This window comes from Drosophila pseudoobscura, chromosome X, assembly GCF_009870125.1.
Source record: "Drosophila pseudoobscura strain MV-25-SWS-2005 chromosome X, UCI_Dpse_MV25, whole genome shotgun sequence".
Lineage (NCBI taxonomy): Eukaryota > Metazoa > Arthropoda > Insecta > Diptera > Drosophilidae > Drosophila > Drosophila pseudoobscura.
The window spans coordinates 24,739,015-24,756,757 of NC_046683.1; the positions used below are offsets into that span (position 1 = coordinate 24,739,015).

Below are 17,743 nucleotides of genomic sequence, written 5' to 3' on the forward strand. Positions count from 1 at the left end.
CTACATCTTCTGTAGATAAAAACTAGCTTCTCCTAGTACGTTAAAGATTGCCTATCAGAACGTTCGTGGTTTGGGCAGCAAGCTCAACAAGTTACATATTGATAATGACCCTTTAGAGGCCGATATTATCGCTTTTTCCGAAACCTGGCTTAACTCCTCAATCTCTAATTCCGAGATCCTTCTTGACAAACTTAACATTTATAGATGGGATCGTCCATCTCGTGATGGTGGTGTCCTGATTGCTGTCCGTTCTGACATAACATACCAACTTTTTCTGTCGAAGCTCATAACAATATTGAAATTATAGTAGTTAAACTTCGACTCTCCTCAATAAATCTATTTATATCGTGTTTTTACATCCCACCGTCCTCTGCATTTTCAACCTACATGCTTCACGCAGCCCATTTTCAAACTTTTTCGTCCCAACTTAATGAGTCCGATTGTCTAATCGTCCTCGGAGATTTCAATCTTCCAAATATTTCCTGATCTCCATCCGAAGACTCCAACCAGATGTTCCCATTCATGCAGCACGATTTCGTTGATTCTCTGTCCGACTAATCATTGGGTCCGGTAAACGGCATATGCAATAGCATAGGTAGGACTTTAGAACTTGTCTTTACTACCGACTCAACGAACACTCTAGACCACAGAGATTCCATTCTACCTTTTCTCGAAGACCTTTACCATACCACCCTGAAAATTGATGTTCATCTGCCTTCTCCTGGTCCCACCAAATCCTGCATAAAGCCTTCGGCTATATTTTACTTCAAGAGTGCTGATTTTATCTCTTTGAATAGCGCACTTTCTCTGATAGATTGGTCTTTTCTCGACGACTTTCATGAGATCGAACCCATCACTAACGCATTCTACAGCACAGTTTTTTTTTTTCATCTTTCCTACCTTTTTTCCATTAGTTTTCTCTCTTGGAAATCTAATAAACCCAAGGAATATAAAATCTCGTTTATATAAAAAGCGTAAACTGTCTGGCTCGCAGTCAGATTTTTCTAAGTATTCAATTGCAAAATCTAAATTTTCAATTTGTAATACCCTATGGTTAAATGCAAGCTCAACTTTAAACGAGTACCTAAACAATTCTTTAAGTTTTTTAACTCTAAACGTAATTCTTCACAATATCCCTCTTCTTTACACTTAAATGGTACTTATGCAGATAACAATTCCGATATTGCTAATCTATTTGCTTCATTTTTTCAACATTGCTACTCTGCTTCTTCTAATAACATGGCCTCTATTCTCACGTCACCTAACGACTCCGAGATTCTTTTGGACAAAATTTGTATATATAAATCGGATCGTCCATCACCTGATGGCGGTGTCCTGATTGCTGTCCGCTCTAACATAACTTCTCAACTCTTTTCTATCGAAGCACACAACAATATTAAAATAATAGTAGATAAACTTTGACTCTGATTGATAAATCTACATATATCGTGCTCTTACATCCCACCGTCCTCTGAATTTTCAGCCTACATGCTTCACGCAGCCCAACTTAATGCATCCGAGATCCCTCAAAATATAAAAAAAATCCCTCTTCTTTAGATTTAAATGGAACTTATGCAGATAACAAGTCCGATATTGCTAACCTATTTGCTTAATTTTTTCAACTTTGTCGAGCTTGGTGACTTTCCTACCGTCTGGAAAGAATCTTACATAGTTGCTTTTCATAAAAAGGGGTCTAAATAAAACGTCTCAAACTACCGTTGTATCTTCAATTTATCTGCCATTCCTAAGCTCTTCGAAAAAATGATTACTTCTCAGCTCCAGCACTTTTGTAGTTCCATGTTATCAGAATCACAGCACGGATTTGCAAAACGTCGCTCCGTTTCGTCTAACCTCCTTGAATTTTCCTCCTTCGTAACTGCCGGATTTGGAAAGCAATGTCAAACTGACGTAGTTTATACTGATTTTAGTAAAGCTTTCGATTCAGTTAATCACAATCTCCTCATCCACCAACTATCTCTACTAGGATTTCCGACTAAAATTCTTCTTTGGACTAATGCGTACCTTTGCAATCGTTGTCAGCGTGTCTGCTTCCAATCTTCTCTTTCTAAATCTAGCGATCCTGTGTCCCCGTTATTTCTTCAATCAGATCTCGACGATCTCAACAATTGGTGTATTATTAACGCTCTTCCTCTTAAAATTTCCAAATGTAACGTCATTATATTTCTTTGGAACGCCTGTACAAAGTTAATGACTTAGGCATTATCTTCGTACCTAACTTATGTTTTAATTCTCATATATCCGATTTTTGGAATAAAGCCAAAGGAGTCCTTGGCTTTATCAAAATAAGTTCGAAGGAATTTTCTGACCCCTATTTCACTAAAGTACTCTATGTTTCTCTTGTACGGCCTATCTTGGAATATGGTTCCTGTATCTGCTCTCCCCATTACCCCATTAAAATATAAAGATATGCTCGAGTCCGTTCAAAAACAATTCCTTATCTTCGCCCTGCGCGGACTTTATTGGGACCCCTCTCGTCATCTTCCTTCTTATGAGAGTCGGCTGCGTCTCATTAACTTGCACTCTCTTGAAAGCCGTAGGACTTGTCATGGAATTCTCTTTCTCCACAAACTTCTCCTAGGCGAGGTTGAATCCTCGGCCCTCATTAGCGCTATCAGTGTTGCTGTCCCATACCGCCCGACTAGGTATTACTTTCCCCTGAATCTTCCTCTCTGTCCTTCGAACTACTCTGACCATGAACCGAGACTACAATACATTTTTCTATCTTTTTTATTTTGATAGTTTAAATAAAGGATAATAATAATAATACAAGTTTAAATTATATCATGTGGTGAAATGGCGTAAATGGCCATTTGTAATATCTGCGGACATTGAAAAGATGTCCCGGAAAATTAATGTTGATAAAGAAGATCAACAATATTTGCATATAATTTTGAGAGATAATCCAAACGAAAGGTTAAAAGAGTATAAACTCACAACGGTTACGTACGGTTTCGCTTCAGCTCCCTACTTATCAACTAGGGTGCTAGTTGCAATAGCAGACAATTGCAAAAATCAAGCAATTAGGGAAATCATAAAAAATAATTTTTATATGGACGACCTGATGACAGGTGCCGACACTATACTACATGCTAAAAAGCATGTAAAGGAAGTTACCCGGGAGTTTAATAAGGTTATGTTTAACTTAAGAAAGTGGATAACAAATATCCTCGAAATTATAGAAGGCATTAGAGATGACCAAGAAAATAAAGTATTAACCATTGAGGAGAATGAATCAGTCAAAACCTTAGGACTACAATGGGAACCGGTTGAAGACAAGTTTAGGTTCAACTTGCATTATGAACCAATTAGGAACAATAACAACAGAATAGAATTATCTACCTTAGCCAAGATGTATGACGCCTTAGGCCGGCTGTCTCCAGTGACACATGTCCGAAAATTGTTTGTTCAAAAACTTTGGGTAGAAAAAAAAAATTGGGATGAAGAATTATCACGACATAATACTCGGGAATGGAATTCGTTTAAAGATAGTTTAACAGAATTGCAGAGCATTCGGATACCAAGATGGCTAAATTCTCCGCACAATAAGTGGATGCAAATTCATGGGTTTGCCGATGCATCCGAAAGGGCTTATGCTGCTGTAGTGTATGCCAAGGTAGATAGTTCAACAATTATAATAGCCAGCGAAAGCAAAGTTAATCGAAAGAAGAATCAGAAACATATTCCAACATTATAACTTTGTGCAGCATCTTCTGGCAAAATTAATTCAACGGAAAGTAGCGGTTGGAAGTAATGTAGAGTGTTGTGCCTGGAGTGATTCTACTATTACTCTAGCCTGGATAAAGAATGGAGACAATAAAGACAAGTTTATCAGGCGTCTAACTGACGAAGTAAGAAAGATTAAGGAAATTAAATGGGGACACGTTAGAACTGAAGACAATCCAGCAGATGTAGCATCAAGGGGGATTAGTGCAGATAAGCTAATAGATTTTAAGATTTGGTGGAAAGGGCCTCAATGGTTGGCGAAATCTAAGGAACATTGGCCAAAAGAGGAAATAGAAGAAAAATTAGTTGTTGGCACAACAATGGTAATAGCAAAAAATAACATTTTTTGTGAATTATTACAAAAATATTTGTGTATGCATAAACTAGAAAGAGTCATTGCATATGTATTGAGGTTTATTCAAATCAAAACCAAAAAGAAAGAATTTCCTTCATTTTTGACAGTGAAGGAGATTAAGAGCGCCAAAGTATTATTAGTAAAACAACAACAAGCTATCCAATTCGGTTCCGAAATAGCTAGCCTAATTAATGACAAGGAAATAGAAACAAAAAATAAACTATTAAGCTTAAATCCGTTCTTAGATAAAGACGGATTGTTACGAGTTGGAGGTAGATTGCAAAACTCCAACGCGGAATTTGAGGTTAAACATCCCTTGATTTTAGATAAGTATCACTTGACGTCTTTAATTATCAAGAATGCACATAAAGAAACATTGCACGGTGGAATTAATCTGATGCGAAGCTATATCCAGCGAAAGTTTTGGATATTTGGGCTAAGAAATTGCTTAAAGAAAAAACTTAAAGAGTGTGTCACCTGTGCTATGTATCGACAGAATACTGCAGAACAAAATATGGGGAATCTGCCCGTTTACAAATACAGGTGTAGACTTCGCCGGGCCTTACCATATCCGATGCTCTAAAAACCGGGGGCAGAAATATAAGGGATATATTGAAGTATTCGTATGCATGGCGACAAAAGCTATTCATTTGGAAGTAGTCAGCGATCTTACTTCACAAGCATTTTTAGCTGCACTTAGAAGATTTTTCTCAAGAAGAGGAAAATGTGCAAAAATTTTTTCCGATAATGGAACTAAATTTGTGGGAGCTTCGCGCAAATTAGACGAGGAATGCCAAAGAGCCCTTAAGGAAAACATAAAAGAGGTGCCAATATTAGAAAGAGAAAGATCGAGTGGCACTTCCTTCCCCCGGCAGGAGCTCACTTCAAAGGTATTTGCCAAGCTGGGGTAAAATCAGTGAAATATCACTTAAAAGAGTAATTGTGGAACATAATTTAATCTATGAGGAAATGGAAACTCTATTATCTCAAATTGAAGCGGTACTAAATTCACGCCCTTTGTATACATCTACAAATGATATGGACGATCTGGATGTATTAACACCAGGTCATTTTATTATTGGAAGGCAAATGTTTGGCCCGATTGAGACAATTTCAGAGGAACAAAACGGGAATGAAGATTATTTACACACTCTGCGACAAAGAAATAAATTTACATTAGGAATGCAGAATATTAAAAAAGGACAGATTGTATTAATAAAAGATGAAACCTGTCACCCAGCTAGATGGCCCTTACGAAAAATAGAAGAAATACATAAAGGTAGGGATAATATGGTCAGAGTAGTAACCTTAAAACATTAAGACGTGTTGATAAAACGAGACCTATAACTAAAATGAGTCCACTAGCTGGAATTTAATCAGGAGAGCAAGACTCAGAAATGACTCCAAAAGAATCCAAAAGGTATTTCAAATTGCGTTTGTAGGAAGATAGCAGAGATAAGGTCTTTTTGGGTCCAATTAGAAAGGCAAGGTAGTTGGCTCTTTAAAGTTCCAGTATACACTAATGATAGAATTCAATATAGTAACTCAAATCATTTCGCAACAAGGAATTTCAACAATAATACATGGTTTTACTGTGCGAGCCATCACAGTATTCAAACGGAGAACTATGAGCCAATTTCATCCTTTTATATAGGTAATATAAGTAAAATACCAAAAATTGTTTGGAATCTATTAACAGTACAGTTAATTAGCCATACAGAAGAAATGTATAAGTTCAGAAATGAATTAAAATTGTTAAAAGAAGGTCATCATGAGTTAAAAGGACTTAAGTTCCATCATGTGTCTGGACATGCGGCTTTCATTATCGGAATAATTATAAAAACAAGGGGGAAAGTTGTGAGTTGACGCCGCGAATATTAAACGACACGACAAAGAGTGCGTTCGAGAGAGACAGAAAATAGCCACTGCAAATTGATTTGTTCCTTTTGGCTATAAAAATGATCCGATCTCATCCAGATTCAGCAATCTGATAGATTTGGTCATTCTCTATTGTTCTGCGTGATTAGTTTTCTCGTATCCTCAATATTGTGGATGCAACCGTCCTTTGCGGGGGCGGAACAGGAGTGCGGTTATCAAATTTGGTTACTCTAGCCTTAATAGTCTCTGAGATTTGTGGATGCCCCAGATTTTCGTCCTTTGCGGGGGCGGAAGGAAGCCTTGCGAAATTTTGAAACAAACTCGTCTCGGTCCGATATATTAGGAGTGTGGATACCAAATTTGGTTGCTCTAGCTTTTATAGTCTCTGAAATCTATGCGCTAATGTTTTACTCTAAGCAAAGCCGGATGTGCTACGTGTGTTAGAGAGAGACAGGGCGAGAAAAAATTAAATTATTTTCTTGATGCTGGCTCTAATAATGATACGATCCAATTTAGATTCTGCAGTCTAAAAGATATAGGCATTCTCTACGATTCTGCGTTTTTGGTTTTCTCGTCTCTTAAAAATTGTGGATGCCACAGATTTTCGTACTTTCTGGGGGCAGAAGAGTAAAATTTTAAAACTAACTTGATTCAGTGTTTTATCTCAGAATTCAGGAAACAAAATTTCGTTGCTGTAGCTCTTATAGTCTTTGAGCACTAGTCGCTAATAGGGACGGACAGACGGACGGACGGACAGACGGACGGACAGACAGGGCTCAATTGACTCGGCTATTGATGCTGATCAAGAATGTATACACTTTATGGGGTCGGAAACGATTCCTTCTGGACGTTACACACATCCATTTTCACCACAAATCTAATATACCCCAATACTCATTTTGAGTATCGGGTATAATTAAAGTAGCTCGAAGACTGCAAATGATAACACTTCCTACCCACTGTAATTGACTTTTAATGATTATCCGTACTTGTAATTATAGCTATACAGAAAATGTACACAGAAAGATTCACAAGAATCAAAATACAAAACCAACCAAAATACCACTTTCGGCCCCCTTGCAGAATGTATAAACATAAATATATTATTGTACACATTCATTCATGTATCCAAAAAACTGATCTTTAAAGAAATCACATAAAGTGATTATGACTGTTCGGGTATAAACACAGATCTGTAACCAGTTACAAAATAATATAACAAAACACAAGTGGAGAAAACACTTCACCAATGCAGCACTTAGTTTGAATTTACAACTCATGCCTAGACTTTTCTTTTAAGGTCTTAACACCAGGTGTGTCTTGAATGATTTCATAAAAAGCGAGTCAAATATTGGGAAAACAACATAAAGACCAAACCATTCTGCGAGTCGGATCAAAAACACGTGACTCAAAATTGATTATGCAATCGATAAAAAGCAAGTGTTAAAATAGTAAAACGAGTTATTTCCACATTGTGTTTACACGGGTAAGAAATGAGGAACAAAACAAACCAAATCTTTCATATAAAACAAATTCAATACGTGCTCAATACTTGTGAGTATACAATATTTTTTGGTGCGCCGACACGATAACACGCAATATGCCGTTCCCGCTCCCGTCATCTCAATGGCAACCCAATTGGTACTAATTAAAACAAAATTTACCTTTTTGTTTCGCTGTGAAACAAACCGACTTTTTTTGACAGATTAAAAATGTTTCATATACTTTATTTTTATACCCGATACTCAAAATGAGTATTGGGGTATATTAGATTTGGCTGGCGAAAATCCTCTAGCTGAACCCTCCACGAGGGTGCCGGCTGGGCAATGGACACTGCATTACCCCGGACAAGGGTAATGCACTGTCGCTTGCTCTGTCCGGGGTAATGCAGTGTCTAGCTAAGGCTATGGTCCGGCGTCTTCCCGATTCAAAGTCGGGGGAACCGAACCAGGGCCATGGCTAGAGGTGCCTGGCGGTCAGGCCTAAAACGCTAGGGGGTGGTCCCCCCGAAAAATATTAACCAGTATGGACCCTCAGGCCAAATATGGAGGCGAAGAAGGATGAAGCACGGGTTGGGATGTCAACCCAAACGTCGGTGGAAAGCGTGACTGCTACCACCGGCGGGCACGGGGAGGAGCAGTCCTCTCTGCGTGTCGCCAGCGGTCACACCTCAGACTTGGCGGGAGCAGGCCAGGTCAGTTGTAAAGCTACTGCCACAACAACAACAACAAAAACAACTCACTCCGTGCCCTGCAAGTTGAGCCGCACAGATGCCGTAGTCGATACAGACACGGATCTGGAGAGCGTGCTCTCTCTAAGCAGGACGGACGAAGAGAGCCTTCTCCGCTCGCCGGAACCAGGCACCAGCTCCCTGCGTAGGGAAGGGCCGAAGCGTTCCAAGGAGGGGATGAAGGCCAAGGCGCAATACAAAGCGGCCCTCAACATAAAAAGCCGGCTGCAAGGCAAAGCAGACATCTCCCAGGAGGAGAAGGCCAAGCTAGCCTGGGCCGAGCAGAGAGTAGAGGAGGGTCGGCTACACTATGCCCAGATGCCACAGATGAGGGCGTCGAATGGCGAATATGCCAATAAGGTGGAGGAGATGATGGCCACCAAGAGGCAACGCTCGACTGAGAGTGCCATTAAGGACACTCCAGCGAGCAAGCGGCAACGCGGGCCCAGGAGTGCAGCCCCTCCACCGAAAGCGGCCAAGAAGCCGAAAGCGAAGGTCAGCGAGGTGACCAAACGACACCTGATCGTGGCACTCATTGACCGCAGCGAAGAAAACGGCAAGATGTCAGCGGCACAGTGGAAGCTGGTGCACGCGCGTCTTGTCGACGCACTCTTTGCACAGATGGAGGAAGACCCCGCGGCCCCAATGCCCACGTTCGATGGTGCTGGGTGGCTAAATGGGGTTAAGATCCTGAAGTGCAATGATGACCCAACCCTAAGGTGGCTGACGCGTACGGTCTGCCAACTGGAGGCGATGTGGGAGGGGGCCAAGCTGGAGGTTGTGGACCGGGAGCTTATCCCGTCCAAGCCTAAGGCGAAGGTACTCTTCCCCATCACGAGCGCTGAAGCTCCTTCAGCGGCAAAACGCGGACGTGCCAACGGCCGACTGGAGGATCCTACACATTGGTAGCCCACTACCCAACGAGGGGGGCCAGTGTGTGATCCTCCAAATAAACAAGGAAGCAGAGGATCTGCTATACCCCAAGTTCGGGAAGATGGCGTGGGGCATGGGTAGCGTCTACCTGCGCCTCAAAAAGCGCCACCCTGAGGACAAGGACGCGCATACCCTGCAGGCAGGCGAGGTGGAAAAGGACCTAGGTCTCGAGTCCATCGTGGAGGCCGCCCAGGGTCTTGCGCTTGAAGATGAAGAAGAGGAAGACGGTGACCTGACGCTGGTAGTCAACCCGTCAGGTGCAAGCGAGCCAGCCACCCATGCTGAGTGTGCTGCAGCTCAACTTGCATAAAAGCAAGGTAGCGTCGGCGGAGCTCCTCATCGCCATGGAGCAAGGGCTCGCTGACATAGCTCTAGTCCAGGAGCCCTGGATTGCGACAGGCAATTCAGTGGCCGGACTAAAGTCCTCAAATCATAACCTGTTCTACTCAACATCGGTAAGCAGGAGCAGAACCGTCGTACTCGTACGAAAGGGAATCCATGCTTACCTTATGTCTCATTACAGCACGGATGACCTGACGGTTGTGATGCTGGAAAGTGAGGAAAAGCGCCTTCTGGTGGCTTCCTGCTACATGGCTCACGACAGACCCGCACCACCCGACGAACTCAGGAGCCTGGTGACAGAAGCCGGCACCAAAAACTATCAACTCGTCATCGGAACGGACGCCAACGCCCACCATAATGTGTGGGGAAGCACCGACATCAATGACAGAGGTGAGTCACTCTTAGACTTTATACTAGCAACTAATCTATATATAGCAAACGTTGGGGAGGAGCACACCTTCGTAGGTCCGACCTCATCCAACGTGCTAGACCTAACACTTGCAATGGGAAACAGTACTACGGTATCTAGCTGGAGGGTCCTCGATAGACCATCCTTCTCAGACCATAAGTACATTCAGTTCAAGTGCGAATTCAAACACCTTTCGAAGACAACAGTCTATAGAAACCCCCGGAACACAAACTGGGCAAAGTTTAAAAAGACAGTTACTTCGAAGCTCGCGAATCCGGGCTCAGTGAAATCCGCGGAGGATATAGAGAAGTCCCCAAAGACCCTATCCAACGAGCTACTGAACGCCTACCATGCATCGTGCAAACCCTCGAGAACGAAGAGGAGGTCCAAGCCACTCTGGTGGAACCGAGATCTCTCTCTCCAAAGGAACAACCTCAAGGAATTCTTCAAGATCGCCAAACAAGCGAACGAGGAGATTGTCAATGAGGAATATAAAATCCTACTTAGGAGCTACAAGAAGGAAATACGTAAGGCACAAAGAAACTCGTGGAGAAACTTCTGCTCCAACATCGAGAATGTGCCCGAAACCGCCAGGCTTCGGAAGCTGCTTTCAAAGCAGCCCACAGTACAGAGCCAACTAAAACTAGACAACGGACAGTGGACAGAGGGCAGCAAAGAAGCCCTAACAGCACTAATGGAGGCGCACTTCCCTGGATGCACCGAGGTCACTGACGCCAAGGAGCATCAGGACCTAGCAACCGAGGAACAACACCCTCCAATAGGTCTGTTAACCACTAAGAGAATACACTGGGCCATAGACTCCTTCGCGGGCATAAAAGCACCAGGACTGGACGGGATATTCCCAGCCATGATGCAGTTGACCAAAGAGGTTATCACCCCATGGCTCCTCGCAATATACTCAGCATGCCTAAGTACGGGCTATATCCCCATCCAATGGAGAACCTCGAGAGTTGTCTTCCTCCCTAAGGCAGGAAAGTGCAGCCACGTGAGTCCCAAGGACTACAGACCGATAAGCCTTACCTCCTTTATACTAAAAACACTAGAAAAGCTGTTGGATTTGCACATCAGGAATGAGGTAGAGGGACTGATGTCAACAAACCAACACGCCTACACTAAAGGGAAATCAGTGGAGACGGCACTACACTCGCTAGTAGCCACCATCGAGAGCGCCCTTCACAACAAAAAGTATGCTTTGGGAGCATTTGTGGACATCTCAGGAGCATTCAACAACGTGGCCACAACCGCAATAACAAGTCGCCTAGAAGCGAATAACATACGCCCTGCAATCAACGTCTGGATCAAAAACCTCCTAAGTTGCAGACGGGTGCAATCGGAGTGGGGCACTGCTTCCATGGTAAAGGGGGCACACAGAGGCACACCTCAGGGTGGAGTCCTGTCGCCACTACTGTGGAATCTGGTGGTCGACGACCTCATCAAGAGATTTGAAAGGAAGGCCCCAAAGATAACGGCTTATGCAGATGACATAAGCATACTTATTACGGGTGTATGTCCATCGACCCTCAGCTCCTTAATGGAACGTACACTCAGGGAGATACGTGAGTGGGCGGAAGAGGTAGGACTCAGTATCAACGCGGACAAGACGGACCTCATCCTCTTTACCAAGAGGTACAAGGTACCGATATGGACCCCCCCGAAAATTGACCAAACTAGGCTGACCCCAAAATCACAGGTGAAATACCTAGGCACAGTACTGGACAGCAAGCTGGCATGGAGGCCCAATGTAGTGGAAAGGGTGAAGAAGGCTACCATTGCGCTTTATGCATCCAAGAAGATGCTCAGCAGCACATGGGGCCTGTCACCTGCTCTAATGCACTGGATCTACATCTCGGTGGTGCGACCAACTCTGCTGTATGGAGCCTTAGTGTGGTGGCAGGCTACTGAAAAGAAGACATACCATAAGCTTATGGAGAAGACTCAGCGACAGGCTCTGCTCTGTATTACAGGGGCGCTGAGGTCAACCCCAACAAAAGCACTCGAAACCATACTCGGAATCGACCCCCTGGACATTCAAGCTCGCCTGATTGCGGGAAAGGCAGCACAACGCCTCATAGCATCAGGAAATCTATCGCCACAAGGATACGGGCATAGTTCAATCGGCAGGGAAATGACCAGATCAACTGACTACATGACCCCCCAAACTTGCCTTGACGTAAAAACAACCACATCTCTGGGACCTGAAGACTGGAAGATTGGAAGGGACCAAACTGAGCACCTCAATATATACACAGACGGCTCCAAGATGGACGGAGGAGTAGGAGCGGGCCTATACTGCACAGACCCCGTGATAAGGCTGTCGTATAAGCTACCCGACCCATGCAGCATATTCCAGGCAGAAGTTTTTGCCATCGGGAAAGCAGCGGAGGTCGCTCTCCGCACAGAACGAACACACGATGCGGTCAACCTATTCGTCGACAGCCAAGCGGCGATAAAATCCATGCAGTCGTCCGTGGTCAGTTCCAGAAGTGTCTTGGCGAGCAGGGAGGCATTAGACATCCTAAGCACGACAAAGACAGTGCGGATCTATTGGGTTCCCAGCCACCAGGGCATCGAAGGAAACGAAGCGGCGGACGTACTAGCTAAGGAAGGCGTCGGGCTGGAGAATAGGAGAACCGAGAACGTGCCTGTCTCCCTCAGAACGCTGCAAGGCGATCTAGAGAAGCAGACTGATAGCAGGTGGAGGAGTACCACCACCTGCAGAACCGCGAAGATAATGTGCAAGGAGCGCAACGAGAAACTTAGCCACTACCTACTGCACCTACCACGAAAGGACTGCAGACTGATGGTGGGAATACTAACAGGTCACTGTCTGGCTGCTGCACATGCAGCAAAGCTAGGCATCACCAACAGAGACAGTTGCAGGAAATGTGAGGAACCTGGGGCTATCGAAACCCTGGAACATCTCATCTGCAACTGTCCGGCTCTCTCAAGGGCAAGGAGGAGATACCTGGGCGCCCCAGTGTTGGCATCACTGGAAGATGCCTCCAAAAGGACGCCTCAGGAACTGCTGGCCTATGCTAAAAACACCTCGATTCTCGGGGACTTTTTTAAAACCACATTAACACTCCCACGACGGTTCATACACCCCCCCATCCGGATAACTAAGGGCCATATTGGCCTATGCGCGGCCCCGCTGAGGGCCGTCCGGGTTAACCTAACCTAACCTATATTAGATTTGTGGTGAAAATGGATGTGTATAACGTCCAGAAGGAATCGTTTCCGACCCCATAAAGTATATATATTCTTGATCAGCATCAATAGCCGAGTCGATTGAGCCCTGTCTGTCTGTCCGTCACTATCAGCGCCTAGTGCTCAAAGACTATAAGTGCTAGAACAACGATGTTTTGGATCCAGACTTTTGTGAAAACGAAAATCTGTGCCATCCACAATTTCGACGATACGAGAAAATTAAAAGCGCAGAATCGTAGAAGATGAGTATAAATTCTATAGTGCAAAATCTGAACCAGATCGTATAGTTATTATAGCCAGAATCAAGAAAACAATTTCATTCTTTCTCGCTCTGTCTCTCTCTAACACACAGGTTTCATGGTCGGTTTTGCCAATTGCAAAAGTTCAGAGTTCAAGGATCTCAGAACCTATAAGAGCCAGAGCAACCAAATTTGGTATCCACACTCCTGTGATATCGGACCTTGACCGTTTTGTGTCCAAATTTCGCCACACCCACTTCCGCTCCAGCAAAGGACGAAAATCTGGGGCATCCACAAGTCTCAGAGACTATTAACGTTAGAATAACCAAATTTAGTGTCCGCACTCCTGTTAGATCTCACTATTATACGTAGTATATCTCAAAATTTCGCCCCACCCCCTTCCGCCCACACAAAGGACGAAAAACTGTTGCATCCACAATATTGCAGATTCGAGAAAACTAAAAACGCAGAATCATAGATAACAACCATATCTATCAGATTGCTGAATCTGGATCAGATCAGATCATTTTTATAGCCAAAAGGAACAAATCAATTTTCACTGGCTACGCAGCGCCCGACGTCACGCTCAGACTGATTTTCTGTCTCTCTCGCACGCACTCTTTGTCGTGTCGTTTAATACTAGCGGCGTCTGCCGGAGGAGAGCCATACTGACTTAGTATCGGGTATTAATATATAAATGCATCACTGCTAGAGTTGAACTAATTGGTTTCATTAGATACTTTAATTATTAGATACTCACTCGGTTAAATGCTTAATAACCATGTCAAGCATCTCAAAATTAGGCTGTGGTAACTTGTAGACTAGTTTATGGACTTCATTTATTCGCTGATTGAGGCCTTCTTGTTCTAAAGATCGGAAAAGATATTACCATGCACAAAGGGGTTTAGGCAATTCAGTGCTTACTGGCGGCTTCAATGAAATGAGTATGATAGTGATAAGTCATCAGCGGCTCACTCAGATTCCGAAGATACATTTTGAGAGCGCTAGCAATTGTATTGCTTTCCATAAGTTCCCGATATTTTTCTTCGATAAAAACATCTTCTGTATCCTTTCGGTTCATACCCAGTGCTAAAAGCTTGGTAATTTTGGTACCCACGCCACTCTTACGATAAATACCTTCGTCTTCAAGGCCACGACTTTCTAGTACGTTAATGCATCGGCGAACAAATATGAAGCCGGTTTCGTCTAGTTGATATGCTTCGTTACCCTTTATCTTACCGGGTGCCAGAAATGCCTTTACAGGGTAAATACATATGGTTTTATTAGTTACATGAATCGTTATAAGTTTAAACTTACCGGCTCCGTCCCATCCATTGCACTTAGCCAGGAGCGGTAGTCTTTCTCGCTCAAAGCTTGAAATGTGTACACGATTCCTGGTTTCTCCTTAAACGTCAAATCAAAACAAAAGCGCTTCTCGAATTCGGAGGCTCTTCGCTGGCAAGAGAACAACGTCAGCTTCTCATCTTCTCGTACCTCAGGTTTTGTAAAGTTGTGATTCATCTGATTAAACTGCAACATGGTAAACTCGCGCTTTTGCTTTTTAAATGTGCAATAGTATTTTGTCCATGTTGCTTTAAAAGGCTCTAAAATTGAGATTTTCAGAAGGGAACCTAAGATTCGTTTGCAATTAAATAATCAGTTTTTGGTATGCGATTTATTTTTCGGTGTGAAGCCTAGTATTCAGAACTCCAAGTATTTTGCTAGCAGAATCAGATGTTTTTTGTTTACGAATTAATAATATTCAAAGCGTTAATGAAAGAAAAAAAAATGTAAAATTAGTGAAAAAAGCTATAGCTATCTACTAGATAAGCCCATATCTGCGGGAAATCCACAATAATTTCATTCTCTTTCACAGTTTATAAAATATACTTTTTGATCTTGCAAATCACATATGATTAATGCGACCAATATTCATCTGAAATGTTATTGGTATCTTTCGGAACTTTCATTTTTTTATATGAGTACGGAAACATATGTAAAAAAAATAATGAAAAAGTCCAAAATTATATAATTTTCAGCGATTTTTAGTTATTTTAATATGTTACACAGTCTTTGCAAAAATCTTTTATAAAGCATCATTTTTTAAGAAAAACATAAACATAGCAAAAAATTACGAAAAATGTAACATTTTCCTATTTTAATAGGTTTTCAGAGCAATAAATTCAATAAAAATACATTTTTATACAATTTTGTCGCGATATAATATTCTAAATTTGTTCAAACTCATCGGGTGTATAAATTGAAAACCGACGATTTGCATTAGATTGCGCTAGCTATAAATTCTGATAAAAAATGTCAGATCAGAAGAATAAAATTTATGGTAAGGCATCTGTGGGCAATTTCTGATCATTATACATACATATATGTGGACGATTGGAGAGGCGTAAAATATTTTGTTGTCAGTAAAAATGCCAACTATTGAGCCAAGTAAGCATTTTTCTTTTAATTCGAAAAATTCAACATATGGTGTGGCTGCTATTAGCGAAAAACTTATGGACAGGTGAAAAGTTTATAGATGCAGGATTTTTAACTTCTCTTATGCCAGGGAGCGTCGTTTAAGATAAGCATTTCCCCAACTCAATTTGACACCATTTGCTCTGCCAAATTTTGGCCGGAGCATTTGGTGGTGTGGGAGTTTAAGGCTAAGAAGAAGAATAGGTCCCCCATAATTCATACAAATCATTACAGTATGCCACCCTGAACCTCAACTTTTTTTTTCTTGGACGTTGACATGTAGTTGACATACTGCTCCGTCAAGTGGCCCGTGCGAAACCAGCAGAAGGCTGTTAGACGCGGATCCCAGGCAAAACGCAGCCCTCCCCTGCCCAACCGACCGAGGGGTGCTGCCGCATGACGCACGGTGCGATGCCGAACCGAATGCGAACATGCAAGAAAGACTAATATTCGAGGAAAATTTGCACTACACTTACTAAGAAACTAAACATGCATTTAAAATACATTTACGAATACCACTACACATACCACTGTGAGGATTAGTAATTTAATAAGAGGAAGAGAATTAGTGGTGGATATAATATGGTAGAGGGAATTATAATCCGACCATAAGACCCTAAACGGTTCATGCAAGGAATAATTCGATCTACAAAGTGGAAGGAACAACGGTATAAAATTTCTAGTAAGTCCAATAAGTAAGTAATAAGTAAGTCCACACCAAGCATTTTTCTACGGTTAACTAAGGATGGGAGGTTTACTAATAGTAGTCTACTAGAGTAAGATGGGAGTCTTACACCCGCATCTCAGTTAAGGCCCCGCAGAGCAAAGAGTAAAAAGTTTTTCTGTACTGATTCTATACGGTCCTGTTGTACTTTTTATTGAGGGCACCATACACAGGAGCCGTATTCTAAAATCGGACGAACTAGCGATGTATACAGAGTCTTTTTTGTATAGGGATCGTCAAATTCCTTTGACCACCTCTTTATATACCCAAGCACGCCCGTGGCCTTATTTACCATGGTCTAAATTTGTTTAGAAAACTTCAGCTTGGCGTCTAGTATAACAGCAAGATCATCCAGGTTACTTATCTCAAGAGAACCATCACATAGGGTATATGGGCTAGAACGATGAAATGTCATAACTTTACATTTCGAGGCATTAAGGTGTAACAACTTTGCACAGCACCATGACTGAAAGTTATTGAGATCGTATTGCAAGCGAAAATGAAATGAAATGTCCTTATACTGGATACAGAGCTTAACATCATCCGCATACATAAGTACTCGAGAGTATGTTAATACCGAAGAAAAGTCATTAATAAAGAGTACGAAGAGTAAGGGGACTAGGTGACTGCCCTATGGTACTCCCGAAGAAACCTTTACTGGTGAGGAGAGGGAGTCAAAGGTCAAGTTTATGTTCTAAAAGGGAATGGTTTACAGAGTCCAATGCTTTGAAAGCCTTTAATAATGAAAGAGGTAAACTCTAACAAGTTTGTGGTGGTTGATCGCCGCCTTATAAATCCATGCTAAGTTGGAGCTATAAGTGACTTGCAGAGATGGGGCAAGTGAGGTGTTAAAACCTTCTCAAACATTTTAGAAATAGCTGATTTTATGGAATGGAATTATAAACGATTCCTTCCAGATCGTGGGGAAGCAAGAAGAATCAATGGACATGCTGAATAGTTTAAGCAAGGTTCCACACAGTGCCTCGGCGCAGTACCTGAGTACACAACCTGGAGCCCCGTCTGGACCCGATGAAAACACCGGCTTAACTAGTCGAAGATCATGAAGTAAAGAATATTCATTTAACAAGGGACTGAAAATGCCGTTCGGCCTCGGTCATAAAAGCCCACGGCTAAAGGTGGAGAAATTCAACTTCTCTTATGCCAGGGAAATAGCCTCGTTTAAGAT

General features: G+C 42.5%; 1 protein-coding gene across 5 annotated transcripts in view; it reads right to left on the reverse strand.

The window, feature by feature from the left end:
- Graf (GTPase regulator associated with FAK) overlaps positions 1–17,743 on the reverse strand; it is a 256,594-nt gene that overhangs the window by 82,600 nt on the left and 156,251 nt on the right. For 4 of the 5 annotated variants that reach the window (XM_033383662.1, XM_033383664.1, XM_033383663.1 and 1 more), the window contains 3 exons: positions 14,676–14,989; positions 14,283–14,613; positions 14,119–14,224 (listed from right to left, as the gene is read on the reverse strand). In XM_033383662.1, coding sequence (XP_033239553.1) covers positions 14,119–14,224; positions 14,283–14,613; positions 14,676–14,989 — 751 coding nt within the window. The remainder of the gene's footprint in view (positions 1–14,118; positions 14,225–14,282; positions 14,614–14,675; positions 14,990–17,743) is intronic. The other variant, XM_033383661.1, reaches the window with a different exon arrangement.